Below are 17,188 nucleotides of genomic sequence, written 5' to 3'. Positions count from 1 at the left end.
ATTATGTTATTTGGTATCTTTAAAGTGTTAAGTTTCATGGTGCGATAGTGGGCAACACCATAACCAAGACCTGCATATTTAAAACACAGTGAACTTAAATAGATAACAAACTATTTTATTTAAAAAACACACCATTGCTATAGACTGCAAAGCAACGTTTTCAGATTTTTTCAGACTGATATTGAAGTCAGAGAACAGGGAAGTTTGTGCCATTCTTTGATGGATGAAGCCCTGGCTCCAACGTAGAAGTTTTACTCTAGGGACTTGTGCAATGGGACTTTAACTGGAGTGAAAAGGCCATTGTAGGATGTGGAGCTGGAAACTGGGCACCAGAAAGTGTGGAAAGGAAAGGTGGATAACCTCATGTACAAGTACCAAAGATTTAAAGAGAACTCTTTTCTTGGATGGAAGTCAAGGAAGGCTTTTAAGAATAGCGTAATATGGCCCCTTGGCTTGGTTCAGGCCAAAAGACCACCAGCTGCATTTTGTACCAACTGGAGCCATCCAATACACTTGTCCAGCAATCTTAGACATGTGAATTTTGTGTAGCCAAGGTAGGTTTAAATAAAGGGCATGAGTACAGTGCACTTAGTTCAGAAGAGATGAACAAAAGGCCTTTCCTCATAAGCTTAATTAGCGATCAGCAAAGGCTGATGAGTTGTGGGGCCTGAAACTAGAAAGAAATATTGAAGTCTATGTAGCTGCCTAGATTTCAGGTGACAGCTACAGGCATAGGAGGTGGATCCATAGTTTCAGATCAATTCACATGCTTAAGGCAGTGGAAGAGCACCTGGTAATGAGGAGCTCGGCTTTGGCAGAATTTAGTTACATGTCAGGCATGGAGACGCTTCAGAGGCTGTGGAGGGTGACCTGTAGGGCTTATTTGTGCTAGCGAGTCGGCTATGCCTTGCCATTATGGTGTACCTGTCATAAGTTATGTTATGCCTGAAGATAGATGTCCAGCGTGAGATCAAGCTTCAAGACTAGCATAACTAATGTTTCCCCTTCTACTTGGAGTTTTCTCCTTCGTTCCGGGACAATTATGGCTTACAAGGCGCTCCCTGGGCATCGAGGACACTAATAGACAAGGTGCCTGAGAGGCTACCATAAACTGGGAGGCTCCCCCAAGGCCATTTCTGTCAGCTTTAAGCCCACACTAAAAGGGATCCTAATGGTGTAGCCAGCATGAGTTACCCTATAGTGAACTTGGCATTTCCCAATACTCTAAATGAGGCAGAGGAACAAAAAGGAGGATGGATGAGACATCAGTAAGATTTTTGTAGGTGGCCTGCCACTCTCTTTTCTAAGTAAGTCCCTGTTGCTTGTTACACTGACCACCAAGCACTATTGTACATAATATTCTGTGGTAAGGCATTTTACTAACTTAAATCTGGTAGAAAACATTGTGCTGCAAGTGCTTAGAATTAATAGACTTAGAGAAGTGCAACAATACACAAAAACACAACTAGACAAAAACAAATGTAGTTTAAAAAAAGATCAAAGACAACTCTTTAATTAATAAGAATTAATTTCCCTAAATTTTCTCCACAGAGATTCTACACCAGCCCTTCTGAAGAGCAGCTGAGCTTTATGTTCTGCTTTTGCCCACAAAAATTAGATTTCTACCCAAAAATTGATATGATGTCACCAAAAAAGGAAACAAAACACATAATCTTTGAAAAATGCTTGCCAGATCATAGTGCTGCAATAAAGAAATGTTAGAAAAGCAGACTTTATAGTGGAAACCTAGTTAAGAAGCATCAGAGCAGTGTACCACAGAGGTGATGTAATGAGGCTTTGCTTCAGGAGTAGGGCTTTGAGGTCTTTCTAAAACAGAGAAGGGATAGTGTCTTCCCAAGGAAGTCTAACAGTGAAAAGCAGCTCTGGCAAAAGTATTCACACCAGCCCCACACTTCAGGAATCTACAACTGGATGGGTATGTGGAGGTGTGGGTGAGTCATGGCAGCCCTTCCAGCTCTAAAAGCAGCCCTATACCCTGCAGCCTGTTGGGATAATGCCAAGTACCAGAATGGCTAATCCAGGCCTGGTACTTACTACATGAGGGAGCGAACCTCAGTTGTGAAATGTCCTTCAATCAGGGAGGAATTTTTGGTACAGATTTCTGGTACATTTTTAGAGTCATTATACCTGGACTGTTGTAAAAAACTTTCTGGAGGTCCTTTGGAAGTTGCGCCTGGTGACAAGGGCGTTGCCAGGGCCATGACCCAAGTTACAGCTCCTGTATGCACTCAGACTGGCCGTGGTCCCATCGGGGCACAGAAGCTCATACTGTTCTAGTTCTGCATCTAAAGTCCAGAGACAAAACCACAGACCATACAATCAATCAGTCATGAGGCTCACCAAGCAGCGTGTAGGTAGAAGAGGCTATACAGTGGGATTATGTGAAGGCAAATTCCACGCCATTCATCAACATAGCACTCATTTTGAAAAAATGAAATGTGAACAGAGCGTGAGGATTTGATATCTGGGGTGCTTTCTGGCGGTAGTGGACACCTAAATGGCAACTGCTGTTGACTACATAAACAATGCATGTTAGGATAATGCACACAATTTAGTCTGCTGCTCCAGATTAGGAGGAGGGTTTGCTATTACACTTTTTTGAATATTATAACACTTTGTTTAGAAATGTTCTGGGGTTGTAGAGAGATGATTTTGCATAAGTACAAGGCAATACCAAGAGGGTGTCAGCAGCAAGGGTTGCAAGGTCTAGCAGGAACAAGTGCACTAGCTAACCGCTACCGCATCAACTGTGCTTATACACGGGGGGCAGATCAGCTAAACGTCAATTCATCCATGGGCTAAAACCTGTGTTTAATTGGTAACCAATGACAGAAGACCTCAATGGACACTGATCAGCCAGTTTACATAATGCAACCACTGGTGTCTTTTGAAGAAAAACCCTTACACAGAGAACATTCCAATTTTCCAAAGGGACTTCTCTGACTTAATGTGTCCTGATTGTTACACTCAGCCCGGGACATGGAGCACACACCCAGGCTCTTAAGAAGGGAAACCGAGGTCTTAGGCATCATGTGGGAGACCCTTGTCTGAATTATGTCTTGACTGGGATAAGGTGTAGGATATCAATGAGGGTTACAATTAATTGAAGGTATAAAAAAGAGACTTAGGATGCTTCTGGCTGCTAATTAATCTAGGTATGAACCACTGTGTTAAAAGTTGCACTTACAATATCACATTTGAAGTCTGGGAACCTTTTGTCATAAACCTGTTTATTGCTCCCCAGACTGATCTTTTTACTTGTGCACCATCGGTTAACAATCAGCCAACAAAAGCTGAGAATGAAGTTTCAACATTAATAAATTCTAGTTGTTTGGCAAAGGGTCTCAGAGTGAATGATATTCCGCTCACAGTGCCTAAGGCTAAACCCTCTTGATGAAGTAGTATCTTAAATATTTTCTTACAACAATATATAATTGTGTTGGTCATTCTTGACTCGTGGAAGGAATCTATCCTTCAACCACTTTATGAACAAGGCCTGTGACCATATCCAAAATTATTAATTACTTTTGGACTTTGAGGGCAAATTATTTGCCATTTTTTGGTCAAATTATCTGAATGGTTGCACAAAAAATGAATGTTGAAGTTTACACAGAATGGATTTCCTCCAGGTTGCTCCACTGATAATAGATTGGTATTAAATTCCATTATTCAGTATTCTACCAGGAAATTATTTTTATCTGCTTTGTCAATTACTCATAGGCTTTTGACAAAGTAGAAAGGAACTGCCTACAGTCTAAATTGCAATTAAAGGATATCGATAATATTTTATTGCATTTCCTGACTAAATTCCATACAAATACCTAGAAGCTGGAAAAGCTCTACAATAATAGGGGTCTTTCTCCCATAATCAGCACGGTCAATGCCCGGAAACAGGGCTGTATTTTAGCCACCCCTTTATTTTCACTTTATATAGCAAATCTTCCTGAAGATGTTAAGCTATGAAGATCACCTTGCTCCAAAACTGGGAGGAAAGAAAGTGAACAATTTAGCTTGTTTTGACAATTTAATTATTTTATCACTGACCTATATTGGTTCAATTACATGGACCTGGCCCATATAATAAACCAAATAGCCTGGTTTGGTAAAAACCTCTAAAAACCTTGCTTATAACAGAAGATTAACTTCACAAGTGTAAAACAAGTAAAAACATATCCTTATCTTGGTCTATTAATTGATAACAGAACAAACTGGAGCTTACATTTTGCCAGCCACAAGCACAGATGTAGGGAATTCTCTTCTACAATTGAAAGGTTTTCTAATAGATATACAGGGTATGCAATCAGTCCTTCATTTAATGGGCCTAAATATAAAGTTGTTCTCAATCTATTAAAGCTAGTTAGCTTTCCCCGTTCAACTGACTCCAAAACTGGATGTGATTTTACGAAAGATCATCAACTCCATAGTGTTGACTGTGACTTGAAATGGTCCTGTCTTCACTAATCTCTTTATTTGAATATCAGTCGATTAATTATGTCTGTACCTGTGCTAATCAAAACACTTTAAAATCACTTTTATGCAGGGAGGTGCTTTTGCTGAGTCAGGCGTCTGTCTCGCCGATGGGAAATAATATCAGCAACATAATCAGAAACATGCTTATTGTTAGATGAAGAAGGTTCAGTCTTGTAGTTGTTTTATGTATCCATTTTACCTTGATTGCTACTTTGCCTTTGTTTTTATTGTGAATAACTTTATCTGTACAAGAAAGCTCACTACTGCTGGAATGGGAAGCACAGATGCCCCACTCAAATTGTCCACTGTGTCACCAGGCCCACAAGTTTCTCCTGCCTCTCATGTTGGCCGGTCTGCCTACCCTTGTCACGCTTCGTAAGTACGCAGAGTTTGCTGCTGCTATCAATGTCACAGGATTCCCTGTGCAGGTTCTCTCACCCACAAGGCACCCTGCGGGAGTGTATCCCGTTTTTCAGCAGGCCAGGTTGCCTTAACTCTATTTGGAAAAAAAGTTAGGAACTTTGACCTAATTTGCAAGGGCAAGGTTTATGGCTTCAGACACCTTTGCAGGGTCATTTATAGCTGCATGAGGTCCTTTTTGCAAACACCAGCCCAACACATTCTTTTTTGCAAATTAGAAACATCAAATATTATGATCAGTGCAACTGCTGAAAAAAAGTCAAGCTTGGAATGCTTTAAATACACTTCCTTAATGAATGTGGTGCAAAAAAGTTATTTTTCTAGGCTTAAAATCTTACAAATTAGCTTGTTTAGACTAAGGATGATACAGTACCTTTGAAGTTTGATATTTTGTGACCCAAAGATGCTAGTAACACTGGATCGAGGTCATGTCTCGGGTAGGTAGATCTCAATATTAAAAAGTTACCGTCATCAGTCTCACCGTTAAGGAAGGTTGGCTTATGGACCTAGAGGTGCAAACAGCACAAGCAAGGACCATGCTCAGTCTTCTACAAGTTCTGGATCTGGCTAGGGAAAAACAGCTGAATACTAGCACAGCAAGATTGGCTCCGGAGCACTTGTTCTGGCATCCAGGCCACTAAGGGTTGTAGTAAGCCAGTGCTGTCTGAAAACAAAGTAATAGCGCCTTGAAGACTCATTAGTAGCTGCAAAATTATTTAGTGTAAATTAGATTTTGTGAACAGCAAATCTGGCTAATGATAATTTGTAACATTCTACAACAATAAATCTAAATGATTCCCTATTTGCAGTAGGTCCTACTGTATTCTATTCTATTTTATTCCATTCTGAAGTGCAGAGTTTACTGTTTGGGTTGCTTGATGCTTTCGAAGCAACAAGGAGTAATCTTAGGTGCAGATATTTAAAAGTTTTTTTCAAGAAACCATGCTTTAATCTTGCACCTGAAAGCAAGATACTTCAGCGTTGATTGAATTTGACTGGGAAGAGAGTACAACAATTTAACAGAAAGATGTGAGAACGATCTGTCACGCCATCCAGAAAAACTAGATGTGAAGTGGAGAAAGAGTTTCTGAGAAGATACTCATAAACCACAGGGCATAAGCTACAATCTACTGCTCACAAAAGAAGGGTGTGATGCAATGTGATGTGTAAAATAGAATTTTAAGAAAAAAAGAATTGAAAGAATTCTATATATGATTTTTGTACCTCATTAATTAGAAATTGATTACAGAGGAATGTAAGAAACAAATATCATTGTGATGTGCTAAGTGGTGAAATTAGGTCACGAAAATACTATTTTGGAAAATAACTTTTGAGATGCTAAGGAATTAACAACAGTGGTACAAGAAGACAAGGACCTACTTGTCTCCTTCTTCTATCTAAGTGAGGATCAGAGGTCCTAAAGTGTCTGCAGATAACATAACCCAGGACCTCATCTGCCACCCTCAATTCCAGCTCAACACTGAGGGCCATTGGAGGCAAGTATGCAGTTCCTTCAGGTATACTCTACCTGTGGCGTTGGCTATTGTTATGTGATCCAGGAAAGCCACATCCCCTGTGCCAGTCTTCAGACATCTGCAAGGAAGAAGACAGCCCATTAGTCCAGTGCAAATGCACAAATACTACTCATTGACACGTACTACATATTCCGCAACACCATCACCACAGTAAGTGCTGCATGTTCCGTAACACCATCACCAAACGCAACTGTTCAAGGACTGCAATTTACTGTGCCTTCCTGTGCATGATTCAACACCCTACTACCATCATCAATATGGAACCTTGCCAGGTATTCTGAACTAGCCTTACAAATGATGGGAACTGACCAGATTACATTTAGGGTTTATCTTCCCGTCTCCCGCCAACTAATATCGCTTGACACTGTATGTCACTCCAGAGTACCAGTATCACTTCACATCAGTAGAGAGACGTGTGCTAAAGCAGCTACATGGTGACATATTTAGTACAACAAAAAAGTAACAGGAAATAAAGAACAGGAACAAGCGTTCAGTAGCACAGACGTGTAGCTGGCAACAACTGATGAAGCTAAGCATCATGCATCAATTGCATGTTTCTGTATTTGCTATTACTCAAGTGACTTGTTCTTTATTATCAGATGAGTTCACTTCATGGTCCTAAAAGCTGTGGCCTCTACGCACGTCTGATGCACAAACTGGGCACTGGAAGAAGAATGCCTGCCTTTACAAACTTCCGTCTACAGAGTGCTCACAAACAAGAATTGACAACTTGAAATCACATAAGTGTATCAAGGTAGACCGTTTGCACTGTCCAAGAAAAGTCATTGAAACCTGAGAAAGTCATAGCATTTCCCTACCTCAAGACCACATCTCAGAGATGTTAGTCATGTGGTTGGGCTGCTGATGCTGACCAATGTATGGAACTTGCTGTTCTAATCTTGTGTTTGGCACTGGAACACAAATCACCTAATTCTGGACAGATCATTTTATCTATGTGTGACTCATATTGTCAACCTGTGCAATGTAAATATATCTTAACAAACTGTACAATGTTCTCTCCTAATGCCATGCTCCCACCTTGCCCACTACATCACATCTTGGTCCCTGCAATCCAGTGGCAACTCAACTACACATACCATGCTGTGTCCAGCTCCTCATTTTCAAGATGCTCTTGCCACAATAAAAACATATCTCTATCTCTGAGGAGTTCTGATGCTCTTTGAAACCACGCATCCATAGCAAATTCAATGAGAAAAAACACAAATCACACCAAAACAATTTGGTGGGCATTCTTCCAAAAACAAATTGCCCACAATTTTTAAGAGGCAACAAAAAAGCTCAAATTACAGGATCATTGCTGTGTGCGGCACAGACAGTGGGAATACAAATACAAATCTGGAGATTTCAGATCTATTTCAAATAGCAAATAAAAGTGTTTTGCAAGCTCAATGATGTACCTGGCAGAAAACTGAAAGAACTATGTTAGTAGGTAAGCAATGTATAGATCCTGGAGTAACCGACGGTGGAGTCTCAAATTTATAAGCAGGATATTTAGAGGTCAGTAGACTGGTAAGCTATTTGCAGTGGAGAGCACTGAATGGAATCACAGAAGGAACAAAACTACCAATTACAGACATGTATTTGTCACATAAGAACAGACACGGTCACATTATAACAGCATTGGAATCCATCCACTGGCTCCAGTACAGAAAAGGATCACATTCAAAATACTATGCAAAATGCACAGACCCTACTTTAACAAAGACAAGGGGCACTCTCATGAACTAACATCTTTCTACATCCTGCAGAGAATTGCGACATCTTCTAATTATCACAATATCCCTCATCGCTGGTTCGAATATTAAAAACACTGATGCAGATCCCTATACATCCAAGGACTGAGACTCGTAATGTCCTTAAGACATCTGTGAAAGCAACCCAATCTTCACTGTATTATAAAACTTCTGAGAACTATGGGCCTGATGTAACAAAGGGTTTTTTCCCATTTTGTGTCCACTGTAAAATGTGTTAGTATATACCAGCCTAAATTATTTTAAAAAGCAGTTGAATAAGAAAGTGCCAGCTTAAGGAAAGGTCATCAGTTTCAGTCCATGAGATACCCTTCAGTAATCTGAGTCTAACCCTAATGGCTTAGTACCACTTCTCCTGTCGTTATCAAACAGAAGGGGCTTCTATGAGTTCTAGTGGGAAACGAGCACCACGTTTAGTATCACTACTGCTGCAACGGTACTATCAACAGGACAAGAATCATCATCAGATGTTTACAGGACAAGAATCATCAGAAGATGTTTACAGGACGAGAATCATCATAAGATGTTTACAGGACAAGAATCATCATCAGATGTTTACAGGACAAGAATCATCATAAGATCTTCACAGGACAAGAATCATCATCAGATGTTTACAGGGCAAGAATCATCATAAGATGTTTACAGGACAAGAATCATTACAAGATGCTTACTGCAGGGATCAAAGAGGGAGGTCAAAGGGATACTCACTACTGTAGTGTCTTATAAGTTTTATAACGGAACCCCTTCAGGCTCCGAATGGGCTTTGCAGCAGTGTGAACTAATCGCTAGAACAGAATGTAACGAACGATTGATTTAGAATTTGGGGAGTTCACAGGAAAATGCAGAGGAATGAAGACGTGTGATTTACAGCTCCGTGTGGCATAGTCATTGGTGGGTACCCAGGCTGGCGAAAATGCTACAACTAACATTGGACTGCACTTCACTTCCACAACCAGACTAAATTCCACACCCGACACTCCTCCCTCTCCTAGAGTTATACTACCCACTTCCAGTTAACATGACTAAGTTGCTTATTTAGATTTTGCTTGCACACAGGCCACCAGGTCAGCAGTGGTGTGTCCTCCACTCCCCTAGGAGACGACTGCTCATCGTGATTAGAGATCTCAACCAGGTAGGAGGGGTGTCTGGCAAGGTTGCTGCCATGTTTGTTTGCTGAAGGCGCAGAAGCTTTGCCAAGCGGGTGCCATGTTTAATGCATCCCTGTTCAGAAAGTTCTGTATTTCACAAACAAATTTCCAAAGCAGAGGTTTGTTAATGAGAAACAACAGAAAGAAAATGGGCCTGAAGTGCACTTCATTTTCTTCACCTGTTTGGGTGTTATTTATTTGGTTTCCTGTTTGGGACCACCATATTTTTTCTGAACATCCAGAATTGGAAATTAGTATTTTGGAACAGTGGCCGTAAATAGGTAGGATGGTCTGACATACATTGATGGACAGCCCAATAGCAGATGGGCTGTCGGTGAAAGGTTTCTTCCAGCAGAGCCAGTGGAAGTTTCATCTTCTAAAGCCAGGTGCTTCCCTGACTCTAAACAGAATGGGGGACAGCAAGTTTAGCATATGGGACATCTGCTGCTTTTTCCAGATCTCCTGCATCTGCCAAAATCTAATGAGTCCCTAACTTTGTAATATATGTGCTAAACTCTGTCTAATACAGGAATTGCAGTGGCCAAAAAGTGGTCACCAGCATTTAACAAAACTCTGTCAATAAAGAAACATGTGATAAGTAATGAGGAAATTGATTATGAAAGGGATTTATCTGTTCTATAATTTGAACGAAGGCAAACTTTGTTCTGCAATGGGGGAGTGGCGTGATTTTAAAATAATAAGATGTGTGATGTAACACCAGCTGAACGTAAATTCGAAGACAATATCAACTACAGCATTGAAGGGTAATATTAGGTACATGTTTAGAATTTTAAACTGCATTCAATGAAATATATACACCATGAAAAGGGATTTAGATGAAATGCATGCAATCTCATCACAACGAAGCGGAGCTAGCTCTGCCTTGTAATGAGTTACACATTTCGTATCGGAACCTATTGTACTATACTCATTCTTTTGATACCAGGACATGCTGTGTCCTACATCAGCTGCCCTTAAACTCTGGATGACAGGCCCACAGCTGGAGACAGATGTTGCCTGTACGTGGATTAAGTTCCTAAGGTGATAATTAGGGTCCCATCCCTGTTACTCCAAGTTATGATCAATCACACTGGTGTCAAAGGAAATTACTCTGGCATGGTTTTATAGTCCTTATTGTGGTAGCTAGGTTGAGTCTTGCCAAAGGGACTTTTCTCTCTATTGTTCCACCCCACCTTCTAAGTGTGCTTATTGTTCCACCCCACCTTCTTAGTGCGCATGGAGATGCATTACCTGAAGGCTCCATCAGAGCCGGAGAAGGGTTCGCTGTGGCTGGTCTCACAGAAGTGGTTCTTGTCTCGGACATAGGATTTCTGACCTTGACATAATGCACAAAGCCGAGGGGCCATCACTCCCACCCCTGGGATGCAACTGGCATTGAAGAAATCACCAACAGCTTTATAAAAAGAAAAACAAGGTTACGTGGGCACTGCATTAATGCAATGTGTTGGGGCTACTACCCTAAGTGAACATGCTTGGTCACTGGTCTTCAAGATAGACACTTCATGCGAACACGTTGGTGACGAGTCTATAGGAGATGGGAACCAGACACACAACATTTGTTACTCTTCTGAAGTTACTGCATTCATAAGAATACATTTGGCCACCGGTATAAAAAATATTCAACATTTACATCATGCAGTCTACCTAATACTTCTTCACATGCTTGATCACTGGTTTCAAGATATCCAATGGAAACATACAAACAGAAATGTGGTCGCTTGTCTACGGTATAAATCCATACACCTGTTTGGTCACTGTCCTAAAATGATCCAATCCACACCCCCTTCTGGTCACTGGTTTAAGGTCAACCGATCCATACGCATATGTTTGGTCACTGGTTTAAGGAGAACCAATACATACACAACAGTTTAGCATTGGTTTCAGGACATCCCATGGAATTACAGATGTTTGAAAACTAATCTTCAAAACACACACACACACACACACACACACGTTTTAAACCTGGGTCTCCAGCATACTTATTCTCCGTACACAATCAATACACACTCAGGGGCATATTTACTAGAAGTTGCGCAGCGCGGCGTCACTTCTAAAAAGCAGGGATGCACTGCATTTAGAAGAATACAGTGCATCCCTGTGTTTCTCCCTGTGCCGGCGCTAAATTAGCTGCTGAGCGCCGACAGAGCCACGCTTGTGCCATGGTGCAAAGACGGCTGCGTTGCGTGGGAGATTGTTTTTGTGGAGGATGGGACACCTTCCGACACAATGGCATTTTGCTTCTTCTATGAGTGCTGCACAATGCAGCACACATAGAAAGAGCAAAAAACAAGGAGAAATTAAAGCATTTCTCCTCATTGCGCCATGCTAACACCACCCCTGGAGTGGCATTAGTTTTTTGGCGCTGCCTCAGGTTTACGATTTCTCATAAATCTGGGGCAGAGTCAAAATGTAATGGGTATTGCTGTGGAAAACCCACAGCAACACCCATTGTGTGCCCCTTCCACACAAAGTGCTCCGTGTGAAGGGGCCGTATTTACAAGGTGGCGTTAAGCCACAAACAGTGGCTTAACGCCACCTTGTAAATACGGCGGAGTGCACAGTGCCACCGGAGCGTCACGAAAAGTGGCTTAACGCAACCTTGTAAATACGGCGGAGTGCACAGTGCCACCAGAGCATCACGGAAAGTGGCTTAACGCCACCTTGTAAATACGGCGGAGTGCACAGCGCCACCGGAATGTCACTAAAAGTGGCTTAATGCCACCTTGTAAATACGGCGGAGTGCACAGTGCCACCGGAGTGTCACAAACAGTGATGCTCCGGTGGCGCTAGGGGCTTGTAAATATGCCCATCAGTTTTCAGACCCCAGACTCTGTGATACCCAGAGCTCTACAAACATTGTGGGCTATATCGGTTTGTGACATGTATACCCATAGACACAGCAGCTGGAAACAATTGCAGGTCTTTGGCTCCCGAAAGGATGCAGGCACTCCGCATCTGTGGCAGAGGGCTCCATGCATACCCCTTCTGAACGCACGCACCACACCTCAGGCAAGCACCCCTGGTTGTGCCTCTCTTTCTTTCTCCACCCCCTCACAACCTATCTTTCTCTGTCTTCCATTCTCTCCCTCTCTCACCTTTGCTCTCTGTCTCTTTCTCACAAAAGCACGCTCGCCTCTCACTCTCCAGTCAGGCCCAATTGTCTCCCACCTTTTTTTCCTCCTTTTCTTTCTCTCTCTCTCTCTTGTCTCCAACCTCTCTCCCGCTCTAGCTCCCCTGTCTCCCCATCATTCTCTATGTCCCTGCTCTCTGACTCGCACCCTTCTCTCTCTCCCTCTCAGTCTCTCACTTTCCTTTTTCTCTGTTTCCCCGCTCACCCTCTCTCCCTCTCTTTCACTCCCTCTGTCACTCACTCTCTCACCCTCCACACTCTCTCTTGCTCGCTCTCCTTTCTCTCACTCCTCTCTATCCTTCCCTCTACACCGCATCTTCTCTTCCCCATCTCTTTCTCTCATTCCGCTCTCTTTGCTCCTCCAGCTCCATTTCCTTTATCTGCATCAGTGCTTAATTTGTAAATAAAAACGTGCCAGTGCCCAAAGTCCTCCTCTTAAACACGCAGCTGCTGCAATTAAATGTTTGAACACGGAGTACTGAGGCAGCGTAATCCTCAAGCCATTTTAGGCCTCTTTAATCCATTTACAGCCACTCCCTGCCCCTTCAGCTCACTCTTGCAGCTTTCTGCTTTCTCCCTTTGTGACGCTTTTTCGTTTTTCTCTTCCTCCGTCTTTACCATGTGTGTCTTTTGCTCGCAGCAAATGCTTGGGGCAGAAGAATATGAGCCGGCCCTCAAAAATAAGTGCCGGTGTTCAGCACCGGAAACAACAAGCACAAATTAAGCACTGATCTGCACTCTCTCTCTCTCTCTCTCTTTCTCTCTCTCTCACTCTTCTACCACCTTTCGCTCTTTTTCTCGCTGTCTTTGTCTCTTTTTTACACTGTCACTCACATGCTTTTCTGTCTATGATATCCCCTCTTTGTCTCTGTGGCCCCTTTCTCACTCCTCTCTCCGCAGTTCCTCTTCCCTTCACCCCCCACCACACACACACACACACACCTCTTACCTTTGGTCAGCGGCTGCTCCTCGTTCCAATAAATATAGTTCTTCGCCAGCAGGAACCCTAGAGGAATATTCCAGCCCGACGTCCACTTGGCACCACTGTGGCAACTTCGAGCTCCTCGGAGCCCCTGAATATCCAGGGTCCCCTTCCTGGCAACAGCGACGGCAAACACACAGCTGCCTGGAGGAGGGAGGAGAGGAATGGAACCTGTTACCAACTAATGGCAAACTCTGCATCCTGCGGTGAAGATTAACTACTGATGCTGATTTCCCTGGAAGTCACCCTCTCTTTTCATCCAACACAAGAGGATTCTCGAAGCTACTCTGAAAATATATATACATTGGCACATGATGCTCCTGAAATGCAGGACTTGGGCCTGTTGTGATTTGAGGGTGAGCAAATAAATTAATCTGGGAGTGGGCTTCTAATCCTTTATAGTTGTTTGGATATTTTCCTTCCTAGAAATTAAATCCATGAAAGACTGAGCTCCTATTATCTTCTTCCTTGAGCCCCCCACTATGAAATGTGGACTAATGGTTTATCTGTGGATATCGAAGACCCAGGTGGTAATTCTGGCTTCCTATAAATTGAGTATTCTTTGGCAAATCAAGTGTATTTCTCTGTGCTTGAGTTGCCTTATCTGACAAAACTGGGGCACATTGCAACAGACTAGTTCCAATATTGAGATCTATAATTGAAACTTACTGCCTCTTTACGAGTTTGGCCGTCTCACCATGGGACCACCAAACTCACGTGGAGGACCCCACCGCCATGGCAGTGACATTCCCCCGACCGTATTACAATGTTCCTGCTGGGCTGACCGGCGGGAACATTGCCGTACGCGGTTCCTGCCAGACTGCCCCCGGGAACGGTGCTAAGATATTGGTCTGAGCTCCATTAAGGTAGTGGAGGCCAATATCCTAACACTCCAGCATCTCGGGCATTCTGACGGTGCTAGGCTGGGGGGCCCTGCACTACCCACAACATGATCGTGGGCAGTGCAGGGGCTCCTCTGTGGCCCGCAGCACTTCCTTTCCGCCAGTCTTTTCACGGTCGGCTCCTTGCCATGAAAAGGCAGTGGAAAAAAGGGTTGTAATCAGCCAGGCAGTGCTGAGTTCAGGTCCGCCATGGCTGGTTGCAAGCCTGACTGCCGTCATGCCGTCGGGAACCATGCTCCTGGTGGTCCTTTGGCGGTACTACCGCCAAAGTCATAATTTGGCAGTTAGACCACCAAAGTCGCAGCGTTCCAACTGCCACTGTGAGTTTGGCGGTCTTATGACCGCCAAACTCATATTGAGTCCATTAGACTAGTACACTTGGGTCTCCTCCACTAAATCTTTAGTTTTATTTTGTGTTTTGTATTACCAGCTGTCCTTATGCTCCCATCAGATGTGTCCACCAAGGACGTGGTGTCTGTGATCTCTGGCCCACAGATATTACTGCTGGTACCGAATTTGTGTCTCAACGCTAAAACTCCACCAAACTCTGAAAAGAGAGTATCATGCTACTTGGTTACCCAAACGAGCTGACCATTCGTATACATCAATTAACCAAGAGCTTTTGTCTTTGAGGGCTTTTATCAATGTCTATCCATACAGATTCATATTTCAAAGCGCATAAAAACCTCAGTTTCCACTATTACATCTGAAATCATTCATTATCACTTCCTATTACATCCCCGTATTGATGGTGGGAAAGTTTTGTTGGCAGGCCATTGATTTCTCTTTCCATGTGGGAAGATGGGCTTCACTGATATTGGTTCTTATGCACTCTGTTCACATCTTGACCATGTTCTTTCCCTTCACTATGTTCTCTTAGCAGTTTGAATATCTTTAATACACGGCTGAAGGCATTGTACCTTACGCAACCTCGCTCTTTGACTCTTGCCCACCCTTACGGACCAGCTTGTAATCTAACGAAGGCTTCATCATTAAGTCACAAAATGGCTCAAGGCATCTTCTGGTCTGAAGTTGTCTTCCCAGATATACTTGCATTATTTCCCCAAAATCACTTGGCTAGAAGTGACACCACATAACCAATAACTCACCCTGGTAACTTCATGGCAATATCACCTCATAAATTATGTATTAGAAAACATCAAAAAATGGGAAATAATTCAACCCTTGAGCCCTCATAAATTTACAGCATCTGGGTACTTTGCATATAGATCAACACGCTACAGGCACTGGGGGTGGGGGTGAAAGATATCCAATACTGAATGTCAGATTTACACGGGAAAAAAATCATGATGTATGCATGCATGCGTAGACCATATGTGAGTCACAGAAATAAAATCTATGTATGGAAGTGCATTCTGCCTCTGCATGATGTAAGCAACACACCTGTATATATTACTCATATGTATTTCCCAAATGGGCATGTTTAGTGGTACAAAGGGAAGGATCAAAGGGCTGGCATATGGCATGAATTGCGAATTCTGATTGCACTTTTGGACATTCCACAAGGTTTGGAAATTGACTTGCTTCCCCTGGACTGTGGATTCCTTACTATCCCACCTTACACATTCATAGGGGGCTTTGGTCATATTGCTTAAGAGGTGAGTAGGAGCCATATTCTCCTGTAAGGGATTCCCTAGGAATCCCTTATCCCGGGGACTGCACAAGGTCATCAAGGGGCATACAGAATGCATCCTGCAGAGCTTCCTACAGATCTTGGGAGGCTCTATAGGACAGGTGCCCATGTTAATTGGTGCCTTGAAAACACCCACCTTCCTCATAGACTTCCTTGGCCACCACCACGAGGTCGTACAACTTCACAGCTGTGTAAACATCACCCGCATCTAAGGAGACGGCATCCGCTTTGTTAGCCTGTGAACATCAGAATGTATTTTACATGTTATAGTGGTGCATTGTTGGACATTGCCTGTAAGTTACAAAGCGACCAACACTGAAGATGTGTACCCCCACCCCACACAATGTGAAGCACTTTTTTCATTTCTATCTACATTTGCACTACATGCATACATCCATTGTTCCACAGTGTGAAGTGCTATCATGTTGGCATTGGAATAAGCTTCAATTGGGCTTGGGCTTGAAGGCCCTTGCATGTTTTTGGTACTTCAATGGTCTAGGATTTGATGTACTTTACGTGGTGCCAATGGAGATGCTCATTGCCTTGTCTCTGGTGTCCTCCTATGTTTTGGGTCATTTGGCTCTTGTCTTAAACCAGATAAAAAAGCTAATTAAATCCTCTTTACACACACTCAGAACTCAAAGTTACATTTTCCCTTTACTCAGGGTCACTGAATGGGTCCAGTCTACTATCACTTTTGTGCTCCCCTGAGTAAACAATGCTTATGGTAACCATTTGGAGGCTCCTACCTCCCTTCCCCACAGGTTACAGCAATTCCAGAAGATCATTGCCAGACACCAGCTGCACCTGCGCACCAGGCTACATCACATCAGCCTTTCAAGCTCTTCACTGATGCCCTATGGCCAGATGCATCTTCTTCAAGGTCTCATGCACTGCACGCTGAGGCACTGTGTAAGCCTGATGTCCCCGCAAAACTATCTGTCAATAAAGATACCCAGGTCAAAGGTATCACCTCTAATTATTACTTATAGGTACAACCCACCAAGCTTTGGGCCACCACTGCAACCCCAATAATAAAGAAAAGTCATCATCCACTTCCGGGATATGCATTAAAAAGCTGCTTTATCAGTCTTACATACCTTTGTGATAGAAGCACACTCATGCAATGACAC

The 17,188-nt window shown here is 42.9% G+C and overlaps 1 protein-coding gene across 1 annotated transcript in view; it reads right to left on the bottom strand.

Moving 5' to 3' along the window:
* Positions 1–17,188, bottom strand: part of LOC138266363 (serotransferrin-2-like) — a 103,652-nt gene that overhangs the window by 62,532 nt on the left and 23,932 nt on the right. The window contains exons 3-7 of the mRNA XM_069215088.1: positions 16,192–16,291; positions 13,467–13,643; positions 10,618–10,780; positions 6,440–6,504; positions 2,149–2,306 (exon numbers count right to left, since the gene is read on the bottom strand). Of these exons, the coding sequence (XP_069071189.1) occupies positions 2,149–2,306; positions 6,440–6,504; positions 10,618–10,780; positions 13,467–13,643; positions 16,192–16,291 (663 nt within the window). The remainder of the gene's footprint in view (positions 1–2,148; positions 2,307–6,439; positions 6,505–10,617; positions 10,781–13,466; positions 13,644–16,191; positions 16,292–17,188) is intronic.

This window comes from Pleurodeles waltl, chromosome 11, assembly GCF_031143425.1.
Source record: "Pleurodeles waltl isolate 20211129_DDA chromosome 11, aPleWal1.hap1.20221129, whole genome shotgun sequence".
NCBI lineage: Eukaryota > Metazoa > Chordata > Amphibia > Caudata > Salamandridae > Pleurodeles > Pleurodeles waltl.
The sequence above is the reverse complement of the archived record's forward strand: the minus strand, read 5'-3'. Positions and strand labels throughout refer to the sequence as shown.